The following is a 21,623-nucleotide window of genomic DNA, read 5'->3' on the forward strand; positions in this document are numbered from 1 at the left end:
CCCCAAGTTTTTTTAAAAAATGAAAAAGTAGGGTTTTTTTCTTACAGGATCTGAGAGTTTGGAAGGAATACATTTTTTTTTCTTTTAGTCTTCCCTTAAATGCTGATGGAGTTGAACGATAAAAGGAAACTGATTAAGGTACAGATACGTAATATTAACCTGTACGTAAGACTTCCATTAAGTCACATTTTTATTATCAGCAAGGTACCATTTTCGAATGTTTTTAAAATTAAAGGAGATTCTCTTTAAAACTGTTGTTTGTGATCTTTCTTGCTCATCCTTAGAATTGTGGGTTAACATTTCTCATAGTTTTTTCTGCACATAAAGGTAACACTGTTAGCAGAAAATGTTAATATGCTTAGTGTAATCCCAGGGCACAGAGAAAGAGCTTGGTTGTGGCACTAAGAAGAGCGAGAGAGGCAGCTATAGCAAGAGGATAAACTAAAGGACATGGTGGGAGCAGGTGACAAATGGATAGCTCTAGTTATTGAGCAGATGACAGATCTTTGGGATGAATGGAAGGTAAGTCTGGAACCCCACCAATAGATTTACTTGCAATACCTTCATATTAATGGTGCATTTAAATAGTTCTCTCAACCTAGGTCCCCTCCAAATATCTGCATTGCAATTCTCACAATTCCCTAGCCAGTAAGACTTTCAGATCCATACCTCTAAAAGTTTTCAGGCTAGAACAGGCTAGTAGCTAGTGCACAATGAACAGTCTAACATGAGCAAACCTAACAAAGTCGAACCTCCACCTTTAACTTCCATCCACTAATACTGAACCCCAGAGCTGTTTCCTGCATGAGCTTAAGGACATTCTTCATAGTGATCATTGAAATCTGTGAAGCACCTTGAAGAATGTTAATTACAACATTAAATAATTCTATACCTTCAACTAGGGATGAAAGTGTGCTAAGTTCTGAATCTTTGGACCTAATGTGTTAATTGATATGTCTGTCAACAAATGAAATTAATATCATTCCAGAAATGTTATTTTGTACTTGGAGCTCTCCGAGCTTTGTTGTCTGCTTTCAGATAATGTTCCTTGTCAGGTAATGAAACATCAGTACTAGTGAAGTTTATTTCCAGTTTATATACAGAAGCTTGTCCCATCACTGTTGATAGGGATGTGGTCTTCTGTTTGGAAGTTCCTTCATTATGTTTGGTTATCTGGTGTTAATCCCTGCTTATTGGGATGTTGGTTGCTGGAGATGATGGGTTCTGATCTTTTTGTCTACTTAAGTTTTTTTAATCTTAGTCTGTTTTGAACGGCATGGTTTATATTTCTATCTATGACTGATATGTCTAAATGCCAAGTTTTTGGAATCCCATAGCATTTTGCCATTTAACTTGGTCTAGTATGCTCATACGAAATTGAAATTATGATTGAGTCTGTATGTGTGTTGCAAATAAGGAGTTTTCATCATGTCCTCTTACTGTACTATTGGTTGGTGCTTATGGATGTGCTCTGCTAGTCTTCTGCCCATCCTACATGATGGCTATTACAATCCTTACATGTGTTTTAGGGATGTTTTTTCTTCTTCTTTGGCTATTGGATCCAGATGATTAATAGAATGTTTACCAAAAATGGGAAATAAAATAGCTGCCTTGAGTACTGAAAGCAGAAAGAGAACATAAAAAAAAAAAATGCTGCCTTTAAATGAAGTTGTAGTTATGTTGGGATTACACTATGTATTCCTCTTTGCAACTGTTTGTAGTGGCATATATGGTGGTCCTTGGTTGTCAGGATGATTCAAGTGTACACATGTGAAATGAGAGATGTTAAAAGTTTTGCAACTGTATTCATTGTTTAGGCCCTGAAATGAATTTCCCCCCAAGGTTGAATAGCCTTTCAAAAGTTTTTGATGCCGAGAGCTGCATCAAGCTGTAATCTGGGATGCAAAAGAATCACTGCTGAGATATAGAAATGGCTTTTTCATCAGGGCAGACCTGATTCACATGGGAAGTATGAGCTGTTGCAGACATGATGGGCCATTTTTGTCCATCAATAGTCAGTAAGAGCTGAGTCAATAAAAAAAAAAATTACACCCTTGCCTACCAAGAAAACAAGACGTGTTTTTAAGCAGCTCCTGCAATGGTTGTTTTGAGGAAGGAATCAAATATACCCACAATGCAGGGTTATTATACTTCAACCTTCCAAACAGAAGTCACTGGAGAGATTTGTTTATGTAATGGCACCATGCAAAACAGTTCCCTGAATCAGTTACAGTTCTTTTCGTTTTCCCTGTTAGAGCCAGTCTTGAAACAGTATTTTGAAATTAAGCATCTATATGCCCTATTTGTGCTATGAAAGCACAAGCATTGGCCAGCTACCAATCAACATTTATATTTGAAATCACAAGTCCTTACCACCAAATCAGTGCATGCTAGAACTTCACGGGGCTTCAAATCAAAGCAAAAGGGGGTTTTGGAGCATGAAAGAGCAGACTGTTGTTTCAGGGAGGTGCCAGACATGCATCTCCATACATTCTAAAACACCTTTTTTGCTATTAAATCCAAAGTGCTGCACTGTTCACTCTCCTAGCAAAACTTATTCTAACTAAAAAGCCAACAGTGGACTATGATACCCCCAAAAAAAACCTTGCATGGCCTGTCCAGACTCAACCTTGGGGTAGTTTTCAGTACCTATGGATGGCAGGACTGTGCAACTTTCAAGAGGTTGCTGCAAGCCATGAAATTTTGAGGACCACAAACCCTTTGGGAAGGGGTTTCACAGATTGGAAGATGGATTTCTTAAATCATCTGTAAAATTTAAATCATCTCTTTTGTCCCTTAAAGCAACACTCAAAATGGAAAAAAAAAAAGAGTCTCATTTGGGAACCATATATCGACAACACAAGAGATACTGATAGCTTAGCATGAAAGTAAGATGAGAAGCAGTGGTGTAACATAGGGGCCCTTTGAGTATTTTACAGCAGCAATAAATAGGAATAAATTAAAAAATTGACTTTATCAACTCTCCCATTATTTCAGCTGACTGTGGGTAAAGAGTCAGGAGGCACTTGGAATCCTCTGACCCTATGCGACCATACATTCAAGAGAGCACTTCATTTCTCTGCTGGTAAATGATATGGGCTGGGGAAGGGAAGAGTAGCAAGGATTCTGCCCTGAAAATCTACCTACCCTACCTTGACTAGCTCTGCTGTCAATGTGTGGTCAAGCATAAGGCTGGGGGGGGGGGGTGCCATGTTTTTGTTTTTTTTATCCCAACATTATTTCTTCCCACCTGGTACATGAATATAGGTTAGTGTCCCTTTAAAAATAAACAAAAATTATCTGCATGGCCCTCTTCCATCCTTGGAAGTGATTGGAGCAATCCTGAGGCATCACAGAAAGGGAACCATATGAGGACATGGGTGAGATTTTCTATCTTCCTAGAACCACAAATGAGCAATTCTGGGCAGCATATAACAGAGATAAAATAGTTAATACACTAAAAAAAATTATAAAAATCATACTAAAAGAAATAATAACAAATGGATGCTAATAATACAACCATCTCACAAATTCAATCATGCCCTGGAGTTCCAGGCTTGCTGGCACAGTCACTTTTTAAGAAATGGTTGGAAGCTCAACCATTCTACCTCAGAGGGTAGAAGATTCTACAGTGTGGGTAGCAAAAGCCCCACAACATGTGGTTCTCTAGGTAACAGAACCTGTAACATGCTCTCTCTGCTGGATCTGACAGGATGGGCAAATGAAATCAGGAAGAGGTGATCTCTCAAATAACCAGATCCTGTGACATAAAGGTCTTTAAATATCAACACCACCACTTTGCACTGGACCTGAAAACAAACTGGTAATAAATGCAGCTCATGAAGCAGAGGTGTGGTATGTTTTCTACCAGAAACATACATAACTGCTCACACAGCTGTATTTTATACCTGCTGAGGTTTCCCAGGTATTCTTCAAGGGCAGTCTTAAGAGTGTGTTTTTCCCCTTTTCCATATATTTCCCCTTTTCATCTTCTATTAGGTAGCTAGCTATAGAATTCAGTCCGAGGACTTTTATCATTATGAAGATTAAACATTCAACAAAGGCATACGACGTAGTAAAGAAAGAGTCAGGTTGGCAGAGTGGTTAAGGCAGCATCCAAAACCATGTGTTCTTGTGCCACCATAGGCACAAAGCCAGCTGGGTGACCTTGAGTCAATCACTTTCTCTTGGCCCTAGGAAGCAGGGAATGGGCAACCTTCTGAAAAATCTTGTCAAGAAAAGTGCAGGGACTTGTCCTGAGAGTTGCCAGGAGTCAACATTGACCTAAAGGCATACAAAGATATGACCTACTGATGTCTCCCTCATCTCTTCTGCAATAAGCATCTTTGGACAGAAAAACTTGATCTGCCACATTGAGAAATTATTTCCTTTTTCTTTGCAGTTGATTTAATATTTGTTCCTTTAAGTGAGTCAGTTCTCCTTAATTTGTTCCTGGAAAAATAAATAGGGAAATCAAAATTATTTTTTTCAAAAAACCCCTCAATTTTGGAAAGTTGGTTTAAAAAAATGGTAAACCTGGCTCAAAACTATATACTGAGATCACCATTGGTAATGTACATAAAGATGTCTCCCTTTCCTCATATTTCATTCAATGATCACTTATCAGTCAACTCCCTATGTGGCAGATTCCCTCCCTAGGCTCCTGGACATCACCGCGAGGCTAGTAATAGAGTTCCTCAGGCTTATACTGTAGTTCTGGCAGACTTCAATCTGCAATCCCTGGGTGTGGAGTCGGAGGTAAACTGGGATTTCATGGAAACCATGACTTCCATGGGCCTGATCCAGATTATCCAGGACCTAAGAGAGCAGTGCCTAAATTGGAGCAGAGCCTATATGACCTGGAATTGGTGGACTGTCTTTCATACCCCTGTCATGGTCAGATCAGTCGGTGGCAATGAGTTTCTTGAGAGCTGTATCCCCCTGCAAGGAGGCAGGACCTATTAGATTGGTCCACCCTTGGCAACTAATGGATCCAGGTGGGTTCCAGAAGAAACTGAGGATTATAAGTGCAGATCTGCTGCACAGTCCAAATGGTTCTATGAAGCCCTCAGATCCTTTTACGGACCTCAGCCCTCAGGGATCTCCCCTCTACTGGACTCAGATGGTGAAACTCTCATTTCTGAGAAGACTGATTCTATAGCATTGGGTTGAGCACTTCCAATCCGTACTGAACCGCCCATCTTCCATCAACAATGAGCCGATTGACAGAATGCCCCAGGCAGATAACTACAGACAAATAAGTGATACAAAGACATGCTGAAAGCCTCCCTGGCACACCACCTCCTGGGATACCCTGGCACAAGATGAATCATCATGGCACACATTGATCCACCAAGGCTGCCAGACATTTGTAGACAGAAGGACAACCCTAGCACAAGAGAAGTGAATACTCCACAAAGCCAGAGCTGCAAATGCTGCCCGACATGTGGCAGAACATTCCGTGCCCATATAGGCCTTACAGCCACCTGTGGGCTGTCCATGGTGTGTCCGCAACTCATTAGATATCAAGGTCCTCTTCGGAAACAATGGATGAACATCATCTCCCTGCAGGGAGGCAGGACCTATTAGATTGGTCGACTCTTGGCAACTAATGGATCTACTCAGGTTTCAGAAAAAACTGAGAATAGTAATTGCAGATCTGCTGCACAGTACTGTCAATCTCTTAGTCACTGTTTAGAAAAAGGAGGCGACTGAGGGTCTGGATAGGTTTGCACCCATGCAACCTCTCCTAACACATAGACCTCTTTGTCTTCTGTGATATATAGAGGGAATTGAATAAAAAGGACGAAGAGACTTCTAGACCATGTCTTGTGCAAGACAAGGGATGAACTTGATCAAATGGCTAGAAACTTCTATTAAGGCCTACCTTGTGGTGATTTGGGTGGTGAAGTATAAGTAATTCTCCACACTAATTAAGTCTGCAGATAATTGACCAGCAACCCTCTTTTAGGTGAGCCACCTCCTCCCCGGGAGGGAGAATACAGAGGTCACCTAATGGAGCACATTGAGGAATTTGCTGATTTTCTGGAAGACAAAATCATTCAGCTTCATCCCCACTTATATGCCAGCATTGTTGCTGGTCCAACAGAGGCACCTGGGGGAAGTTCCTCACCCTGTTATTTGGGAATGATCTGTTGTTCCTGAGGAAATGAACATTAGGGAATATTAGCGCCAGTACTTGCCTTAAATCCCATGCCCTTTCTGGCTTGTGAAAGCTTCCTGGGAGGCGACATGCGCTGGGTTATGGTGGTGATTAATGCTTCCCAGCATTTTAAGAAGCTGTGGTCCAACCTATTCCTAAGAAGCCATTGCTGGATTCCACCCTGTTGGATAATTTTCAACCTGTCTCCAATCTTCCCTTTTTGGGGAAGGTTGTTGAAAAGGTAGTTGTTTGGCAGGACTAGATGAAATCCATTTCATCCAGAAACCTCTAGAGCCTCAGCAGTAAGGATTTAGGCCTGGATATGGGATGGAAACTGTATGGTTTGCGGACTATCTAGTTTTCATTCTAGAGGAACCATTGCAATCGGGTTTAGGCTTATGGAGGTACTGGAGGAATATGGAGAAGTAGCCGGACTAAAAGTAAATAAGAAGAAAACTAAAATGATAGCTAAAAATATGACAAACAGAAAGATGATTTGACCAAGGGAATAAATATTCAATTACTAAAAAAGGTGAAGTATCTAGAGATCTATTCGAAGGCAAGGTACACATAGATTAAGGAGGATATTTATACTAAATTATTAAATCAGATAAAGGCAAACTTGGGAGAGATGGAAAACCATCAAATTCTCTCTTATGGGTAGAATAGCAACAATTAAAACGAGTGTTCTGCCAAAATTACTCTTCTTATTCCAAAATATACGTATAAAATTAGAAAGTACTTTGATAATTTGAATAAAATTGTGTTGAAATTTACAGTATATGGCAGGGGGAAAAGTCAAGAATTAAATTGAAACTACTTCAGGAGGCAAAAGAAAGGGGAGGGTTTGGTTTGCCTGATTGGGAATTATATTACCAAGCAGCAGTGATCACCTGGGTCAAAGAATGGATAACCGTAAGAAACAAAAGATTATTAACACTAGAAGGTCACGTTATTAACAAAGAAAATACTTGATTGTGCAGAATGTGATAGATGCTAGAACTGAAAAATAAAGGAGACAGAGAATACTATGAGATTTGGAATAGATTTTATCAATGGTTAGATGTAAGGAATGGAAGTCGGAACAGATAAGAACAAGGATGTGTAGATCAAAATAAGATGCAATATATGTAATATATTATGTAATTGTAAGCATGTAGAAGAGGTTAAGTATGTGTATATAATCAAGTAGTAATGTATATAGAATACATAAGAGACTTATGATACTTTTTGCATGGCATTGTTATCGCCAAGATGGTTCCACCATGTCCAACTTTTTTTTAACAATAAAGATTTTAAAATTTAAAAAAGAAAAGAAAGAAACTGCATGGTTACACTTTTTAATTATATCTGGCAGGACCTGGATGAAAGTAATGCATCCACTCTTATTCTACTTGACCTCTCAGCCACCTTCAATACCATCAACCATGATATCCTTCTGGAATGGCTTCAGGGGTTGGGAGTGGGGAGCTCTGTGTTGTCCTGGTCTACTTCCTTCCTCTGTGTCCACTCTCAGTTAGCATTGCTAGGAAGTAAGAAGTACAGCCCATGTCTACTGCTTTGCAGGTTTCTGCAGGGCTTTGTACTCTCTCCACTTCTTTTTATCTACATAAAACCACTGAGTGAGCTCATCCGTGGACTGAGCTATCATCAATATGCTGATGATATTCAGCTCTATGTCTTGGCCCATGGTGAGTTAAGCAATCCCATGACCTCCCACTCACAGTACTTAGAGTCTGATAAGGGCTAGATGAGGAGCAACAGGCTGAAACTGAACCCTGGCAACAACAAGCAGCTCTGGGTTTAGGGTTCTTTGGTCCAGGGAGAATTGTCATCTTTGTTCTTAGATGGGGTGGCATTGCCCCAAACAAACCCAGTGCGTAATCTGTGGTTTCGCCTGGATTCACAACTCCTGCTTCAGGAACAGGTGGCAGTCATGGCCAGAAGTGCCTTTTGCAAAACTGCAGGTTGTGCACCAGTTACTGTACACCCTTTCCTGGTCCAACAATCCCTACTCATGGTTACACTCTAGTTACCTCTCATCTTTGATTATTGCAACACGGTCTACATGAGAATACTCTTGGAAAAAAATCTGGAAGCTCCAGATGCTTCAAAATGCAGCAACCCACATGATTATGGGCAGACCCAGATGTGCACATATGTCACCTCTCCTGCAGGAGCTGCAATGGCTTCCAATTTGCTTCTAGGTGCAATTCAAGGTGCTGGTATCACCTTTAAAGCCCTTCATGCCTTGGGACTGTCTGAGTTATCTGAGGGACCATCTCTTGCTAGTTACATCCACCCAACCCACTAAAGCAGGAAGATAAGGAATATTGCAGGTCACATCACCTGAGGTGGTACATCAGGCAGGGCCAAAAACAGCCTTCTCCATGTGGCTCTCTCCCATTAGAATACCATCCCTGAAGAAATTAAGTAAAATCATGTGGCCCAATTTCTTTTGAGCACTCAAGATCTACCTTCTTTCTATGCAAGGCTTCATTTATTGTCAAATGTCTATTTCCAGAAAAATTACTCATTTTGTGCAAAGGTTTAGAGAAGTGGTAGGTTATTCCGCATAGCATCATAGTGAAAACAAATTTGCTGGACTCCCATTGGGTTCGGAATTTAAACATTAACACAGGACAGAAATAGCATTGAGTACTTTGTGTAATGACCTTTGTCGTCCCTGGATTGTGCCTTCACGGTCCTAGACCTCTCAGCAACTTTTGATTTCCTGCTGACTGCCTGGAAGAGCTGGGCTTGGAGACAGTGTATGATGATGCCTCTGCTGTTTAACTGGGCAATTTCATTCCGGGAATGGGGGTGGGAACAAGGAAAGAGTGGTAACATATGCGGTTTTCCCAATGTCCTTTTCCATGTGCTGTTTAATATCTACATGATGCTGCTGGGGAATGAAATATGCTGATGACACCCAGAACATTTCACCATTCTATTTAAACAGGAAATGCTATGTTGCACTGTTCCTGGCGATCATAAAGGCTTGGATGCATCAAAATAAGCTCCAATTAAAATCTCTGCAGGAAGAGTTTGTGTTAGCTGACAACAGATCTGCTTGAATCAGGCTCCAGCTTTGCCTTTGGTTCTGGATGGAACAACATTTGAAGCAGATCTACAATTTGAGGTCTTCCAAGATTTGGCCTCTTGTAGAACATGGTAGTCATAAATCAAGGGATCTTTCCCCATCTCTGGCTGGTACACCAATTATGGCCCTTTTTGGATTGAAATTAAGCAGAAGAAAAGTCAATCACTAATTCACTAGGTCTGCCCAGGCAATAATCCAGCAGACTGACTTGCTAGATATACTGTAAATATAAACTGTACTTTGGCATTAATATTAGATCTCAGAAAACCTCTAAGACACACACTCAATTGTACAGTCACTCCCTCCATTCCACCATGAATGAAAAGGGGGAAATGGAATTCTGAGTGTCTCAGCTGTATGAATTTAGGTTCCATTCATTGGAATCCTTAACAATGTAAAAAGAGGTACATTCTCTCATTCTGGTATAGATTTTTGAAGAAACAACCAGACTTGACCCAGCTCCTACCTCTCTTTATTCTTTTTAGCTTGGTGGATATTGAGTACATTTCATACTTCCAAGATCATTTCATACTGAGAACATCAGTTCATGTCAAATCCCATTTGTCAAAATTGTGTGCCTAATAACAATGTAATCAAATATTATTAGGTCTCAAAGACCAAAAGTCATGTTAAAATTTATGGCACAGGCACAGTTAAACCAATGATTCCCAGTCTTTTCCTTCAGGCAGGCCACAGCATCATTAAAAATTTTGGAGGCTCACCACAGATGCCACAATTGGTATCATAATGACTATGGGTGGTATAATACATATGAGTTTCTTAGGTGATGTCAGCAAGGAGCCAAAAAAACCAAATCAGATATTTTTTTCTAAATAAAAATGTGACCTCCCAAAATTTTAGTAAGAATAATTTTTTGTAAGAATTCCTTATAAAATTTGAAGAAGTATTTTCTAAATCTCATAATTTTTCAACCAAGAACAATAAGAGCCACTGCAGAATAGTGGTTAATGTGAACATACCACACTGGCATGTGCAAAAAAAAAAAAAAAAAAAGCAATGTAGTTCCAGGCTCAAGTCCACCTTCATCCACAAAAATTCTCTAGGTGACTTTGGTCCAGTGACTCTTTCCCCTCAATATTCCTGACAGGGCGATTGTGGTAAGGAAGAATAGTTGTGGAGCACTCTAAAGCTATTGTATAACAAACAGCCTTTCTTTCCCGAATCATCTGTTGATGAACCATAGCAACTTTTGGTTAAATAGCTAACAAAATTCAGATGGTACAATGTATGTAAATATGCATTTATAGGAGTTATATCCTGTCATTCTTATTCATTTCTGAACAAATACCCATAATTAAAATCTGTGTAATTTTCTTAGTAGAGTAAGTGCCTACATACAGAGCTGCAAGTCCCTTGGCTTCTTGAAACTATCATTTCTTTTCAAATGGCCATTATTCCACCTTTCAACTGTTTGGAAGGGCCAAGAGAGGTTTGGTTTTAAAGGAAGATCCCTCATAACTTGTAAAAAAAATGGCTAAGTATACGTATCATAAATAAAACAAACAAGGTCACTCTAAACAATCATGCTTCCCATCCTCTACTTCCCATTTTCAGTTGCTGATAATGCTGAAAAATTCACCCAGGAAGGTGAAGCGTATTGTTACCCTATGTTTTTGTGTCCTTTGTTCCCCATCTTAGCCTTTACTCCCACCAGCACAGTTTGCCATAAATCCTCTGTGACCCCAGAGGAGGCTATATTATCATAGCTCGATCTTTCCACAAACTTCACATTTCATTTTATCATATAAGGTAGGGTTGACATCAACCCTCATTGCCCATGAAAGCTAAAAGAGGTACAATCCAATTGCCTTGGGGTGTTAGTTGGAGACATCTCAGTCAACAGGAAGTAGTCATCCCTGGTCATCACAAAGTTAGCTCAACAGAATAACAGAACAATAAAATAGGAAGGGACCTTGGAGATATTTTAGTCCAACCCCAAGCTCAAGCAGGAGATCCTATGTCATTTCAGACAAACAATAGCTATTACTTCCTGCCACTGGGGAAAAAAGTGATGGCTTAGCTGGAATTAATACTATCATAGAGGAATCTTAGCCTTGTTATTAAGTGGTAACATCTGGCTTTGCTGTGGTTCAAGTAAAGCTTTTGTACAGGCCACACTTCTCATGTTTTAACCAACCCATAAAACTGAAGGGAGGAAAGGAAACTATAAAATAGAGCTCATAGAATTTATCTGTGCTGGAAGCAGGAAATTCTTTTTCCCTATTTGGATGATATGGTAGATTCTAGAGATTTGTCCATAATGCATGACAAAGCAGCTCTCTGCTGCTACTCTAATGCATAGTAGAGAGCTCTACAATTCCCAGTGATAAATTTCTGCATACTATCTGTTCCATTTGGGCTGTTTTCACCTTTCTTCCAGAGATGCAATTGGGTCGACCTCAAAGTTGCTACTCCTCATTTCTCCTCAGTGCCAAAAGTCTGGTTTCACTGTGGTTCACGCAGAGTACAGACTCTGCTTGCACCCCTGGTACTGAAGTTCCCATGTCTGTTATGACCAAAACTTTCCACTCAATTTCCACCTTTTTTTCTGTGCACTGGGAGCCTTTGGCTCCTTTTTTCTAGCTGGGCATATGAGACAGGTGGCATTTAATTTCAAATAAACATTCACCTAGAGATGTTATTTCCCTCTATTTTGCTTCTAGTATTGGCTACCAAAATATACCTGTATCAGTGTATCAGCAAACAAGCCACCATGTGGTATACACTCTGCTGCAAATTAACCTCTGTCATTTTAATAATGTAATAATTCCTAGGAATTCCTCAGAGTCCCAGGAAGAAGGGAAGGGCAGATTCACCCATATTCATTGAAAGATGATGTAATACCACCTGAAGATAGAAGGTTGAGGGATGATTTTGGGGGGGAATCACTATTCCACATATTTGGGACCTTACTTCATGCGGTATTCTCCACCTTTGGCCTTGGCTGTTTGTTCCTAAATAACTAAGCAAGTTTAATGAGTATGTTCTGAATTGTAGTCTTAATGTAGGCCATGTGCCACCGACTTGCCCAGACAGTGAAAACATCCAAAGATAGCACTGAAATATTAACCATTTTGGGGTGGGGGAGGGAGATAGCTCTAGAAAAATTGAGAGATGGTGTTGTATGAATTTATATACTGTATTTTATCCCATCATATTCAAAATGCTCAGTAGTTTACAATCTACTTTGGCTGCTTTCCACCCTTCAATTCTTCTCTTTCCTAGGAAGTTGAAAAAGGAGAAAAAATGAGGTATGGAAAAGTTATGGAACTCCTTTTTCTGTCATGTTTTCTATCTCATGAGGGTCACTGAAGCAGTATAACTTGATTTTACCACAGCATTAAAAAAAAAGATTTTTCATATACAATGTATTGTTTTAAATGTGCATTCCTAAATTTCTCTTCTAATCTACAATAGTCTAGAGCTGAAGCTGCACATGCTAGCTCTGACCTCAGCCTCCACCCTGCCAAATTCTCACATGCATTGCAGCCATGTCCAATTATATGACAGATCACATGCATCAGAGCCTAATATAGATTTAACCTCAGCAATCCAGATTATTCCAATAAACTTCAACTATATTCAGTTGTATGAACAATCATGAGCTTTCAGATCTCTTGAACATATGATGGTTAGGTCAGGACAAGTAGACACATTTTGCACAGATAAACACATGCCCTCCCCCCTCGGCTGCATATTGTCTCTAGGTGAGTGCCTGAAAAGGAGGTGCCATTCACAAATTATCTTTTCTGATTGCAAATACAAGCCAGTACTATTGGAACATGATTGAATCAGTCTTTTAAAAAGTATTTTAAATGGGGCCTCCTTGAGCTGTACCCTCCTCTCTCTTCCCTTCTACTGAGTGTTCATGACACATTCTTTCTTGCTTGTTCTTTTTTTGGAGCTAGAAATTTCCTAACTTGTGGTCTTTTTCAGAAAACGAGAAGTATCTTCCTCCAACAAGCAACCAGGCACAAAGAATACACAACTGAAGGATTAGCAGCCTTTGTTGCCTCATCCTTTGTTTTCCACTAAGGAAGATTCCCTGAGCCAAGGCATTGGCGCTGTTCTCCTAGCACACCACACCTGACTTGTGCTGGGTGGGATACCTTCACTCCAGGGCAAATGGGCCCTATTTTGGTTCTGATAGCGGCAGCTATCTGGCAAGGTAGGTCTTCTTGTTCATTCCATTCACACATCAGTAAACTGTAGCAACTGGGAAGAACAGCAACTTTTTCTAGCTGTAACCAACCAACCAACCTATAATGGATTACAACTCTCTTCAGTCCCCTTCAGCCTTAATGCCGTTTGCTATGTTGGTTGTTGGGATGGAAATTGCAACCTAATATCTCTAGAGGGTTCCAAATGAGGAAAGCTGGGTTAGAAAAGTAACAGTTCTTTGGTGTTTTTACATGCAGTGCAAAAGGATAAAGGATAAAAACATGTTTTTAAAATTTCTGTTGAAGGAAACTATATGGTCAGCCAAATCTGTTGTTTTGATTGGTATGGTTGCCAGTTTGATACATCCAATATTGCATTAACGCCTACAGTTTTACTTTTAAAACTGATCATTTTCTTCATTCTTTTTTTTGAATAAATTTACTAACGTGTTGAATATTCAAGTGTAATGTTTATTTTGTTTATATACAATGCCCGTTTTGGAAAAAATAAGCTTTGGACTTGGGTATTTGTGTTTTGTTTTGTAATCTCAAGTGATAATTTTTTGACTAGGATACTAACAAATTAAACATAGAAGCTGAAGCGGTTCAGTTAGGAAAAATGATTAGTTTCTGCTCAGAAAATCTGTAATCTGTTTATTCCATTTGGAAGTGAGGAAAGTTTTTCTCCACCAAGAAGTATCTATTTTAATTTTTAGTTCATAACTGATTTTTAAGTGTACTTCATCAGTCCTTCAGCATCTAAATGAAGATTTGATCAAAATATTTTAAAGTAAGGATAAATTTTAGAAACATTTTACTTGACCAAAGCAGGTCTGTAATCTTTTCTTAAGCTTTAACCACAGGAGGTTTCTCACTCCACCATAAATGGTACAACTAACTTGTACTATGATTGTTAGTCTGCTTTTTCTGGTAAATGTTTTAACTAAAGGGAAGGGAGAAGAGTGAATTTTCAAGTATGTTCTCCCTAGTAAATTGGCAGCATCAAAAGTTTACAGCCACACTGGGGTTAAACTGGAAAAATTCACACTGCACAAAAAGTTGACCGTACTTCTTTTAGTTTCCAAAAGTCAAGAGGAAGAAATTTCATGCTCATGCTTGGTGGAAGAAAAAGACAATATGCTTCAAACTGTAACTGAAGGTCACTATTATGCAACACAGTGATGTGGAAAAGCCAGAGGCCAGTTGTTACTGAAAATATGAAGGAAGTAAGCCAGGATCCATCTTGGCAATGTTCTGAAACTCCATGCAAAGCTTCGTTTAACTCGGCATTAGAATTGGCAAGAGAGATTTTTCTTTCGTACTTTGAAGAAACTGAAATTTGGTTTTATATCAATAGGGTTGCATCAATGGTAACAACCATAACTAAAAACTAGTAATATAATTGAATATAAGAGTAATTGGGTTTAGATAATAGAGATGAGTGTTGCACACTTGATTTTGCTATGCTGCCACTGATTTTTGCAATCTTCATGCATTAGTATCAAGTACTATGTTTTATTTAAAATGTGCCAAGTCTACTGCCCTTTGATCCATTTCTGGCTGTGTTCTTGCACTCAAAACCTCACTTTGTTAAGAGTAGAAACTGTTCCAGAATTACTTCTATCACTTTTTCTTTGCTCCCTTTCATCTAGCCTCAAACATTTCCTGCTTATGTCTTCCAATCTTGCCCACAATTCATGAATCCCTTGTTATATGTGTAGCTCCTAACCGTATGTGTAGCTCCTAAACTTTTGTCTATAAGTGTAGGGAATGATACCATGCCTATATAGGAATATCTTTTGAATATGGGAGTAGTCCATTATTTCTCTTGGTGGAAGACTACAAGCTCTCAAAATCTTTCCGGTTAAACATGGAGTATTCTGGTCAGCCATTCACCCTCGGGGAATTTACAAGAGGTAGCAAGGCTTTCAAACATGATAAAATAGGCTTCTCTGTCTTCTTTATCAGCCTGGATTTTTTTTTTATTTGAATCCTCCCTATTTTCACAAACAACTCAGGGTAGTGAACATATCTAACACTCCTCTCCTCCTATTTTCCCCACAATCACCACCCTTTGAGATGAGTTGGGCTGAGAGTGACTGGCTCAAGATCACCCAGCTGGCTTTCACAAATTAGTTGATATATTCCTTTAAGTCTATCAGCCCCCCTCAATTCCTCTTTTATCTCTTGTTCACTCTTTTCTTATTCTAACATATAGAATTACTCCTTGCCTTCCTCCAAAGGCATTCTTTCTCTTTAACTAGTCAAAGCATTTCCTTTTACTATTGAGCGCTCCTTTAAGTCTATCAGCCCCTTCATCTCTTCTTGCCTGTTTTCTCATCTTAGCTTATCTTTACTTTCTGCCTCCCTCCAAAGCCGGGGAAAAAGTGGGGATAGCTTTAGTTAGTTGAAGCCTCTCTTCTCTTTAGTTGAAGCCTTTCATTTTGCTGTTGCTTTAACATTTCTGAGACGTTGGCCCAAGTATCTGAGTCCAGCTCCATTTCTGGCTGGTCTATCTTCTTTATTTTAACTACAGGCAGAGGGTGGATACCTAAGGTAGTAGTTTTTTCTAAGGGAGAATCTATCCCTTCTACCTCTTTTCCATGTCTGTGTGGTGTAGGTTCTGGTTAAGAGGTCTAGTTTCTATAGCCAGGATTGCTGGTCATTTCCTGCAAAGTCTGACTTCTGTGAGGACCAAACTTTGTTCGGTCTTTTGTTTGATAACTTTTGTATCTAGGGTTCATTTTCCTTTCATGGAGTGTTTAATGAACTCCTTGTGTTTAAGCCATCTCCATTTGTGTGGTTGCCACCCTAAGTTAGCTATCCCCACTTTTTTTAACAGATATTCTACCCAGCTTTCCCCCCTTTTGTCATGGGTTCTTTTCAGTATACCCATTTCAGTGGGCTCCAAACAAGCCAACAACAACATAGGTCCAACACACACAAGCATTCATAAGCTATTATGCACTACTACTCACCCCTACTCCACTCTTCCCCACTTCTATTCCTACAGCAACTACTATTCCTTCTGAGAACTACTACTCCTGTTTCTTCTGAGTATTGCTAAAAAAAAATATACCTCTCTGGCTGCTTTACTTCCCCACAAACACACAAACAGAAGCTTATTCTCTCTCCCCCACAAACTGCACTCTGAGCTGTCTCTCAGCACAGCTTTTATAATCAAGGTTGCCGGCCTGGCTGGGGAGAGGGCTTAAAGAGATAGGCGGACAGCAACACAGGTGCTGGCCATTTTCTAGGCAGCTTGTTTCCTCAGACCTGTAAGGAGAAGATGAAAACTCAGAAGTTAATCACCCAATTCTTTTTCTCTAAGAAAGAGATGAAATTTCCTTCATGCCTAGCTAGTTTTGTTGTACAGATGTTGTACAGAGCATATTCCCTCTGCTGCTCTAATTTTCCCCAAATTTTACACATTCCCAGAGGATACTGTGGCAGCAAGCAAGCTTTAAAAGTCAAAAATAGGGTTGACAAATGGGCTTTAAAAAAAAAGTTTAAACATTTTGTTCCTCTGTTCATCCCAAATTTCGGAGCTTTCACCTTTTAATATCAGAGATAGGGTGATCTCTGGGAATCGTGGTTTATTGTGTGCCTTTAAAAAAAAAACAGACCATGCGAAGACCTCCTTTTTAATGAGAATATCTTAACACTTACTTCAGTGTAAGTGAAAATTATGGAACTAGGTATTGGAAAGGCAGCCCAGTTCACACCTCACAGACCATCTTTCCTTCCTCTTCAGATAAGCTCTACTTAATATCTTTTATGGCTATTACTATAGATAAACCTGTGATGAGAATAGATTTGATGGACAGATGGATAGAGAAAGCTGAAGGATGGGAAAGGATATGTTGTTCCCATATCAGTGTACATGAAGGCAGGAGAAAATCAAAGACAGCATTAAAACTGTCTGGCTCTGCAGTCAGTAGCAGCTACTTACCCATCCACTTTTTTTACATTCCCATCTTACTCCACCATCATAACCTAACTCCACAACATTTTTGGACATGATGAAATGATAGCTGCTTTGCAGAAATATCCTGTTGCCATTCAGTTGATTTGGGGGGGGGGAGAAAAAAGCCAATAGGAAGCCTTCCCTCAAGACCCAGAGGCAAAAATTCGTACCAGTCTACAACTGCTACTGAATTCGTTAGAGGGATTGTCACCAAAAAGTTAGTGTGTGTACCTCTATAATCCTAATCTGGTGTACAAAATCTCTAAATTGACAATAGGTTCTAGTAAACCTTACTTCAGAATAAATGCAGAAATTCAATTGATCGATGATGGGGAAAGTTAGGTAGCATTTTCTAGGATATTTCCTATAAAGCAACTTCAGTGCTGATAAAAGATTACATGCAAATGTACACATGTGTCCAAACACAAACACAAACCTGTTCTCTTTGAGTTCATATTTGTTATTTGATCTTCATTAAATCAAATATTATCCTCCCCGACACCAAATTTCTGTGTCTACATGAAGAGGTTCTATATGTTACACTAATACTCATGAATATAAATGTCTGCTATGAGTCTTTTAAAATCATGTTTTATTAGATTGTTTTCTTTAAATCTTGAAGCTTATTTATTTGCTGTCCAAAGATGTTCTTAACCATTAATAACCCTTTCCAAATATAGCAAACTGATTTTGTTATCTAACAAAATGAAATTCAATGCAGAGAATAATAAAGTCTTACCCTTAGGCAAGAAAAACCAAAAGTACACATAAAGGTTGGATGAAACCAGGCTTAATAGTAAGCGAGAGGGAACTTGGAGTCTTAGTGGACAGCCAATTAAATATGAGTTAGCAGTGTGCGGCGGCAGGCAAAAAAGCCAATGCAATGCTAAATTGCACTAACAGAGGTATTCAATCAAGATCACGTGAGGTACTAATACTACTCTATAAAGCCTTAGTAAGACCACACCTAGAACACTGCATCCAGTTTTGGTCACCACACTATAAAAAAGATGCTGAGACCCTAGAAAGAGTGCAGAGAAGAGCAAAAAAGATGATTAGGGGCCTGGAGGCTAAAACATATGAAGAATGGTTGCAGGAACTGGGCATGGCTAGTCTAGTGAAGAGAAGGACCAGGGCTGACATGATAGAGTGTTCCAATATTTGAGGGGCTGTCATAGAGAGGATGAAGTCAACCTATTTTCCAAAGCACCTGAAGGCCAAACAAGGAACAATGGATGGAAACTGATTAAGGAGAGATTCAACCTAGAAATAAGGAGAAATTTTCTGACCTTTCTGAGTTGTGAGTGCTTCATCACTGGAAGCTTTTAAGAAGAGACTGGACAGTCATCTGTCAGAAATGATGTAGGGTCTCCTGCTTGAGGAGGGAGTTGCACTAGATGACCCACAATATCCCTTCCAACTCTGTTACTCTAGTCTAGTCTAGTCTAGTTTATATTACCAGGGGTTTTTTTTTATCTCTGCTCTATTTTATCTGCTATACATGATAGCCCTACAAATTAATCTGTTGTATTCTAAGTGTCAATCCTGATCCAAATATTTGTTGGATTTCAAAATTAAACTGTGTCAGATTGTTCAATTCTTTATCAAAGAATCAATCTAAATTCAGTTTTTACTAGCTTTGTGATTTTCTGGACTGGTCTGAAAACTCAAGAGCTTTTTGGAAGCTGAAGAAATCGAGAACAAATTTCCCTAAATTTCCCTAAAAAATAACTTAAATGATTCTTATTGATGATATAAGCAGCCATTGGGGACTGTTCTGTTCCACTTCAGTTTACCAAGGGTTCCAAGATAACCAGTCATTTTTTCTCAACAATCCATGGAATCTTAAAATGAATTAAGTGTTCCCTGGCAAAATAAATATGCAAAGAAATAGGACTTGAAATAACTGAATGCGTAGGGTACCATTTAGGGTTCTGGTTATTATTTGTTCTAAAATTTTATATAACAGATTGGACTTTGCACTTCGTTCAACTTGCTCAAATAAAGATGCACCTGAGTTTTTAAACACCGAGTAACACTAAATGTTCTATGCCATGATTAATTTATAAATTTAGAGTCAACAATCTATGCTAGTTTTGGTTTCATATACTCGTACTTCAATTTCAATTACTATGCTTGCTATTTTTTTGACAGTTGGCAAATATGGTGATTATTTTTAATCTTGTATTATTGAAATATGGAAATTTGAGAAAGGTACCTTGTTAATGTATGAACAAGTATGATCTCTGTTTAAATTCTTGTCTGAGTAGATTATTTGTATTGATTTGATTAGAACTCTACCAAATATTTGTTGTTTTAATCTGGAGATGAAGCTATTTTAAATGATGCAAAATATTCCAGTATTCTTCTCCTGGATATTATCTGTGTTCTGCTTGATTAGTGTTCTCATTTCTTCTCACACTAATCCCAATGATTTAAAAAAAACATAAAATGAACGTGTAGGTGTCATAGAGATATATCCGAATTGGTTATGTGATTATATCATGGAAATAAAACAAAGCTAAGTGTTAGTGTGGTCATCTTCACATATATACTTCCAAATTAAGACAATTCCATTAAGACAACTAAAATAATTCCAAATTAAGTCAAGCTTGGAAGCCCAGGGAATTGATCTCTGAGATATTGGCAGAGAACCCACAAATTTTGGTGTTGAGGGATCTGGGTTCTAGGAATCCTGGCTCAGGAATTTATGTACTCCATAGCAATCATGTAATCTTGAACTCAACACATATAGGTGGTCATTTATTGGACCTTATTTTTGTCTCAGAGAAGATGTTAAATGATGTGGAAATGAAGGTGATGACCATTGCCATGGTCAAATCATACCTTGATCACGTTGCAATTGTTAGCCACCCATGATTTCTGCAGGACCATATTCAGATGGTCCATTCCCAGATGCGTATTGGATCAAATTGGTTTTCAGAGGCAAATTTTCCAGTGTTCTAGCAAGCAGTTCTGTGAAATATCTGAAGAATAACTGATAATGGGAGGCAAATTGTGTGCTGAACAGGATTTTTCATCCCTCCAAGCCACCTTTTTCTGGATCCCTCTCTCAGTTGGTGACCCTTTGAGACATGAAGCACCAGAAATGATACCTATAACACCGGTGGAAGAAGATGAGAAGTAAATTTCTGGAACATCCTGGAACAGTTCTTGCAGTTAGGAGATGCTTCCAAAATCTACCTCCTTACAATTTGTCTGTCTGAATCAGGCACCATAATTCAGGGCAGTCATGAGATATTTCACTTTATGCACCACATCACTTAATAACGGAGTTGCCAGTTCTAACTGTGGTCAGTAAGTGAGGACTACCTATACTGTGTCTAGTTTTGGTTGTCACAATACAAAATGGATGCTGAGCATGGAAGAGCAGGCTGTTAAAAAATTGCAGGCACATGTTGACTGGAATATCCATAGCTTCAGGAAGCAGGCAGTTCAATGCCTTAGTAATTTTTAAAGTCAGGACATTCTTCCTTATTTCAGGTTTAGATGCCTCACTATAAAGCTTCGACCAATTGGTTCTTGACTTCCAAACCATGAAAGGATATCATAGGGCAGAGGATGTGGATTTATTCCAAAGAGTATCCAAAGATAAGAATTTTTTTACTGTTCCATCACTGGAAGTTTTCAAGAAAAGATTTGCCAACCATATGTCCAGGGCAGTAGGAGGATCCTTACACTGGGCAGGGAGTTGGATCAGACCTCTAAGATTCCTTCCAATGCAGTAGTGGGTTGCAAAACCTGTCACTACTGGTTCGCTCATGCACGCACACACGCTTGCGCACATGTGCAATGCTTCTGTGCATGCGCAGTGGCATGGGTGGGTGGAGCCTCCCGCCACCACCGCTACCGGTTCATTGATCCGGGTAGAACTGGTAGCAACCCACCACTGTTCCAATGCTATGATTCTACGTTGCTTTCAGCAGGCTGAAGAGCAAACAAACAAAAGCTGAAAGCAAGGAAGTGTTACTTGCTAAGATATTTAATTAAAATTCCAATTCAAAGATACTAACCAAATATATCCAGTTAGCCATGTAAAACAAAATAGCGGAATAACAGAGTTGGAAGGAATCTTGGAGGTCTTCTATTCCAGTCCCCTGCATGAAACCCTATATCATTTCATAAAAATGATTGTCCAATCTCTTCTTAAAAACTTCCATTGTTGGAGCACCCACATCTGTTGGGGGC

The 21,623-nt window shown here is 39.2% G+C and overlaps 1 protein-coding gene across 1 annotated transcript in view; it reads left to right on the top strand.

Moving 5' to 3' along the window:
- The first annotated feature begins 450 nt into the window (after positions 1-450).
- The window catches only part of CSF1R (colony stimulating factor 1 receptor), a 60,765-nt gene continuing 39,592 nt past the window's right edge, over positions 451-21,623 (top strand). Inside the window, exons 1-4 of the mRNA XM_070934391.1 lie at positions 451-522; positions 4,660-4,758; positions 7,521-7,854; positions 13,324-13,455. Of these exons, the coding sequence (XP_070790492.1) occupies positions 451-522; positions 4,660-4,758; positions 7,521-7,854; positions 13,324-13,455 (637 nt within the window). The remainder of the gene's footprint in view (positions 523-4,659; positions 4,759-7,520; positions 7,855-13,323; positions 13,456-21,623) is intronic.

Source organism: Pituophis catenifer, unplaced genomic scaffold, assembly GCF_029215685.1.
Source record: "Pituophis catenifer annectens isolate HBS135680 unplaced genomic scaffold, rPitCat1.0.hap2 SCAF_2, whole genome shotgun sequence".
Classification (NCBI taxonomy): domain Eukaryota; kingdom Metazoa; phylum Chordata; class Lepidosauria; order Squamata; family Colubridae; genus Pituophis; species Pituophis catenifer.